Source organism: Chrysochloris asiatica, unplaced genomic scaffold, assembly GCF_000296735.1.
Source record: "Chrysochloris asiatica unplaced genomic scaffold, ChrAsi1.0 scaffold00415, whole genome shotgun sequence".
Classification (NCBI taxonomy): Eukaryota; Metazoa; Chordata; class Mammalia; order Afrosoricida; family Chrysochloridae; genus Chrysochloris; species Chrysochloris asiatica.
In genome coordinates this window covers 199,548-204,998 of record NW_006408933.1, presented here as the reverse complement: position 1 = coordinate 204,998, position 5,451 = coordinate 199,548, and the positions used below count along the sequence as shown (strand labels likewise).

The window sequence follows — 5,451 nt, the reverse complement described above, 5'->3', positions numbered from 1 at the left end:
TATTGTCAGGAGGGACCAGTCACTGGAGAAGGATATCATGTTTGGTAAGGTGGAGGGTCAGAGAAAAAGAGGAAGACCCCCAACAAGATGGGTTGGCCAAGTGGCAGCTCGATGGACTCAAGCATGGCAACAGTAGTGAGGTTGGCCCAGAATCGGGCAATGTTTCATTCTGCTGTACATAAGGTTGCTATGGGACGGTCCGACACGATGGCACCTGACAACAAAAACAATGTGAAGAGAGGAGGTGTCTGTGGTTGAGAGCTAACTTCTGCCCCAACAAAAGACCATTTACCTCTCTGTGAGTCAATGCAAAAAGGTATGGCTGAAGGCAGAATTCACCATAAAATGCCTTCATAACAAGAATTGTTATTCTTGTTTTTGTTGTTAAGTTTTGTTGCATCAGTACCAACTTAAAATGAACCTGTATGGGATTGCTAAGGAGCAGCTACTGTATTTGAACCAGTTACTTTTAATTAATAATCCAGTAGTTATCACACAGGACTACACAAGGACATTATCATAGCAAAAATTATTGCTGTTGTTATGAGTCTTCAAGTCAATTCTGATTGATAGAGACTTTGTATAGGGTTTCCAAGGCTTTTAAAATCTTTGGGGGAAGAGAAAGCCTCATCTTTCTCCCACAGAGTGGCTGGTGGGCTCAAACAGCATACACTGTGGTTCAAACTCCAGTACTTGTCATATGAAGCCACCAAGTTCCCCCAAAATAGACATACAAAACCATGGAAATAAAAAGAAAAGAGACAGAGAGCTGGACAGGGAAAGCACAATTTATTGGACTCATGTGGGGGTATGGTTTCCCACTAGAGTCAGAAAAGGGTGCTGCAAGACAAGATTTTCCCTGAGACGATGTGCAGGGAGGGACCCAGATATTCTGCCATGTTCCCTCCTGAGAGTTCCAGGGCTTAAGGAACATATTTTCCAACAATCCAATGCATATCACCGGGAAGAAAACTGATTTTTTTCTAAGATGGTTTCCGGAATGGACTCATTTCACACAACAAGTGGCTAGTGTGGAGACATGTGTTCAGCAGCAAGCAGGGCTGCCACAGGTGATGGGTTTGCAGAGAAGAGTGGAGCAGGGGGGCTGGCAGCTGTCAGAAGATTGGCAGGAGGGGGCCACACACATAGTGGGCTGGCAGCTCATGGACATGCACACAACTGGCTTGCAGCTGACGGGAACACACACAGCAGGTTTGCAGCTCATGGGCACACACATAGCAGGCTTACAACTCACGGGTACACACACAGCGGGCTTGCAACTCACGGGCACACACACAGCGGGCTTGCAGCTCACAGACATACAGCTGACTGTCTGGCAGGAGCTGGGCACACAGCAAGCCAAGCTGCAGGAGGAGGGGCAACACGGACACTGGGAGCCACCAGAACAGCAGCTGGCAGCCCCACAAGGTGACTGGCTGGACATGGGTTGGCACAGCAGGGTCATACAGGAGGATGGTGGGCTGCAGCTGGAGCTCATGGAGCACGAGGGTGAGCAGCTGGTGGTGGGGACACAGCACAGGGGTGAGCAGCTGGCCGACTGGCAGCCTGAGGAGCAGCAGGTGTGGCACATGGTGGATGTGTGGCTGGAGCTGGTTTCAGAGAGGAGGTGGGAGCAGGTCTGCTGGCTACTTCTGCTGAATGGCCTTTATAGTCCTGGCACACAGGCATCCACGCAACACACAAGCACAACTATCCCTTTCCTTGTTTGTATTTCCTGTGGGCTGTCTACCAGGATCTTATTTTTCTGTTGTGGAATTTTCTGTTTTGGCATCACCTTCATAACTAATTACATCCTCTTCACATTCTTGTTTCAACAGAAATTCTGCCCATCCATCTTGCCAGCAGTGTCTGATTCTACTTCATTCCTTAACATTCCACCTGTGCTACTTTTACATCCTTCCAAAATCATGGATCTCCAGATTCAATTCTCCTACCTCCACATCTTCCAACAACAAATCATAAACTCTTCCTAAGTGCCAGGAGTCCTAGTGTGGTTCTTTAGGATAAGCACTCCAGCTCAAGGTCGGTTTTAGTCACAGGTCGGTAATTCACACTCACTGGCTGCTCCTTGGAAACCCTATACAGAGTTGCAAGCAGTTGTATGGTGTGTAATCAGTTGCTGGTTATCACTGGGATTCTTCTCTCAATTTCTATAGTACTAACTTCTATCTGATTAAGCCTCAGTAGTCTTGCTCTGAGGATCTCTGGTAGTGTAGCGGTTAAGAATTGGTCTGCTTACCTCAAGGTCAGCAGTTCGAAACTACTAGCCATTCCATGGAAGAAAGATGAGGCTTACTGCTCCCATAAAGATTTACCTCCTCGGAAACCCTTTACAGGGTCGCTATGAGGGAGAACCAACTCCACAGCACATAACAACAACAGTCTTGCTCTAAACTTGTACGATTCCATCTTCTTTCATAGATTTACAGGAACCCTGCCCTAGAGGTATGGGAACAGCTCACAGATTACAGATGCACTAACTACCCCAAAGCATCTTTCTCCTCCACAGGGCAGGTGTATTATGTTCTTCTTAGATTCTTGATCACTACACTGCATTTGGGGAGTTAATTTGAGTTTTCCTTCTTTCTGAAATTAAAGTCTCATATTGATTGTTCATGACTGTGTTAAAATATTTACTAGAAAATTCTTTACAATTGTGCAGTTGACTAGAAGGCTAGTCTGGCACCAGTTATTTGATCAATAACTACTTGTTTTATTTGGTTCTTCATTACCGAGCTCTAGTCTCTCCCATCACAGCTCCCCAGCAGATAGGGTGACCTTCCATTTACCCTGGCACTCCACACACCTCCTTGTTCACATGCATGGCCCAACTCAGAGCCCTGAATAGCAAGAGTCTTGCTTTCTTTGAGGATGTCCAAAGATGTTGATTCCCCTACTAGGAGCTCTTTGAAGACCAGGGTACAAAAAAGGAGTCCTCCAAGACCACCATCCTTCATTCTTCACTTATCGTCTCTACCCTCTCTCGTGTCAGTCAGTTATCAACTCCATCTTCCAGTTTAGGGAAACATAAAGACCAGAAAACAGTCCTTTATTCTCCTTCATTTACCATGGACCCTTTCTAGCATTTGTTATTCTTGTCATTATAAAGTGTCATCGAGTTGGTTCCAACTCATAGTGACCATGTATAGGATTTCAAGGAACTTCTGGTGGGTTTGAGCCACCAATGTTATGGTTGTCAGTGCATTGCTTATCTTACAGTGTGACACCAGAACTCCTCCTGGCACTTGCTGTTGCTGTTAAATGCAGTGGAGTCGGGTCCAACTGATTGCAACTCACTATAGGGTTTCCAAGGAGCAACTGGTGAGTGTGAACTGCAGACCTGTGGTTCAAACTGACATTGAGGTGGAGTGCTTTTCCTAAGGCATCACACCAGGACTCCTGGTCCTTAGGAAGAGTTTATTATTTGTAGTTGTTTGAAGATATGGAGATAGAAGTAAATCTGGAGATCCTTGTTTTTAGAAGGATCTAAAAGTAGCACAGGGGGAATGTTAAGGAGTGAGACAGAATCCACACAGAGCCAGTAAGACGGATGGGCAGAATTTCAATTGAAACAAGAATGTAAAGAGGATGTAATTAGTTATGAAGCTGATGCCAAAACAGAAAATTCCACAACAGAAAAATATAAGATCCTGGGAGACAGCCTGGAGGAAGCAAAAACAAGGAAAGCAATAGTTGTGCTTGTGTGTTGCGTGGATGCCTGTGTGCCAGGACTATAAAGGCCGTTCAGCAGAAGTAGCCAGCAGGCCTGCCCCCACCTCCTCTCTGAAACCAGCTCCAGCCACACACCCACCATGTGCCACACCTGCTGCTCCTCAGGCTGCCAGCCGGCCAGCTGCTCATCCCTGTGCTGTGTTCCCACCACCAGCTGCTCACCCTCGTGCTCCATGAGCTCCAGCTGCAGCCCACCATCCTCCTGTATGACCCTGCTGTGCCAACCCATGTCCAGCCAGTCACCTTGTGGGGCTGCCAGCTGCTGTTCTGGTGGCTCCCAGTGTCCGTGCTGCCCCTCCTCCTGCAGCTTGGCTTGCTGTGTGCCCAGCTCCTGCCAGGCAGCCAGCTGTGTGCCCGTGAGTTGCAAGCCCGCTGTGTGTGTGCCCATGAGCTGCAAACCTGCTGTGTGTGTGCCCGTGAGCTGCAAACCCGCTGTGTGTGTGCCCGTCAGCTGCAAACCTGCTGTGTGTGTGCCCGTCAGCTATAAGCCAGTTGTGTGCATGTCCATGAGCTGCCAGCCCACTATGTGTATGGCCTCCTCCTGCCAGTCTTCTGACAGCTGCCAGCCCTCCTGCTCCACTCTTCTCTGCAAACCCATCACCTGTGGCAGTCCTGCTTGCTGCTGAACACATGTCTCCACACTAGCCACTTGTTGTGAAATGGGTCCATTCCAGAAACCCTCTTAGAAGAAATCACAGTTTTCTCCGAGGTGATATGCATTGCATTGTTGGAAAATATGCTCATTGAGCCCCAGAACACTAAGGAGGGAATGTGGCAGAATCATCTGGATTCTCCCTGCCCATCATATCAGAGAAAATCCTGCCTCCCAGCGCCCTTCTCTACCTTTAGTGGGAAACCACACCCCACATCAGTTCAATAAATTGTGCTTTCCATGACCAGCTCAATGTTTATTGTCTTTCTTTATTATTTACATATTTTTGCATCTTGTGTGATGATGTAAGATAAGCACTGGACCACAAGGTCAGTTTGAATGACAAAGTTGTTGGTTCAAAGTTACCAGCGCTCCTTGGAAATTGTACAAAGGATTGCTTTGAGTTGGAACCTACTTAATGGCCCTTAATATCACCAATATTCTTGTTATGAAGACATTTTAAGGTGAATTCCCTGTCCTGGTGTGATGCTGTGGGTTAAGGTGCTGAGATGTAAAGTCAGTTTGAACCACAAGGTCATTGGTTCAAGCTAAACAACCACTCTTCAGAAACCCTATACAGGGTCACTATGGGTTGGAATAGACTGGCTAGGCCTTAACAACAACAACAAATATAATAATAAATCCTCATGAACTCTCCTCCTATTATGGAGCTGAAACATTTTCAATAGCAAAGGACTGACCTGAGAGGGCTGAACTGAGCTGTAAGCGGTCCAAACGCTGAGTAAGAGAAGAAGCCAAAATGATAGTAACAGTCAAGACTTCAATCAAGTCTTTACTGTGATCATAAAAGCCAGAGATACCTGACAAGGAGTACTGACGCCCCTGCTCCACATGTCTCCAAATTGGCATCCAGGTGAGAGTCAGGTGGGTTAAGGAAGATGTGGGTGTACTGACCCTGAACAAAGGGTTCCTGTGGCTTTCTAGATCAAGAGACCCCTAAGGGAGAGGAGTTTTTGTTTTTAAGTGACTTGGAGACCCTGTATAGGGTTTCCAAGGAGCAGTTGGTGAGCTTAAAATGCCAACCT

The 5,451-nt window shown here is 46.9% G+C and overlaps 2 protein-coding genes across 3 annotated transcripts in view; one reads left to right on the top strand and one right to left on the bottom strand.

Annotated features, from left to right (window-relative positions):
* Positions 1-1,045: 1,045 nt before the first annotated feature.
* On the bottom strand, positions 1,046-1,591 carry LOC102822171 (keratin-associated protein 12-2-like). Of its 2 annotated transcripts, none has more exons than XM_006876778.1 (2): positions 1,532-1,591; positions 1,046-1,390 (listed from the first exon to the last, which is right to left on the bottom strand). In XM_006876778.1, exons 1-2 carry the CDS (start codon positions 1,589-1,591, stop codon positions 1,046-1,048), a joined length of 405 nt encoding a protein of 134 aa, XP_006876840.1. The 2 variants fall into 2 exon arrangements, with proteins under 2 accessions (XP_006876840.1, XP_006876841.1); XM_006876779.1 differs by having other exon boundaries at positions 1,046-1,303.
* A 2,389-nt stretch (positions 1,592-3,980) lies between these two features.
* Positions 3,981-5,451, top strand: part of LOC102827504 — a 5,107-nt gene continuing 3,636 nt past the window's right edge. Inside the window, exon 1 of the mRNA XM_006876791.1 lies at positions 3,981-4,169. Within this exon, the coding sequence (XP_006876853.1) occupies positions 3,981-4,169 (189 nt within the window). The remainder of the gene's footprint in view (positions 4,170-5,451) is intronic.

Coding starts and splice junctions, on each gene's coding strand:
- LOC102822171 (XM_006876778.1), bottom strand. CDS start 1,591: ATGTGCCACACCTGCTGCTCCTCAGGCTGCCAGTCGGCCAGCTGCTCA. Junction 1,391..1,531: donor GCTGCTCACCCCTGTGCTGT/GTCCCCACCACC, acceptor GGTGGCTCCCAG/TGTCCGTGTTGCCCCTCCTC.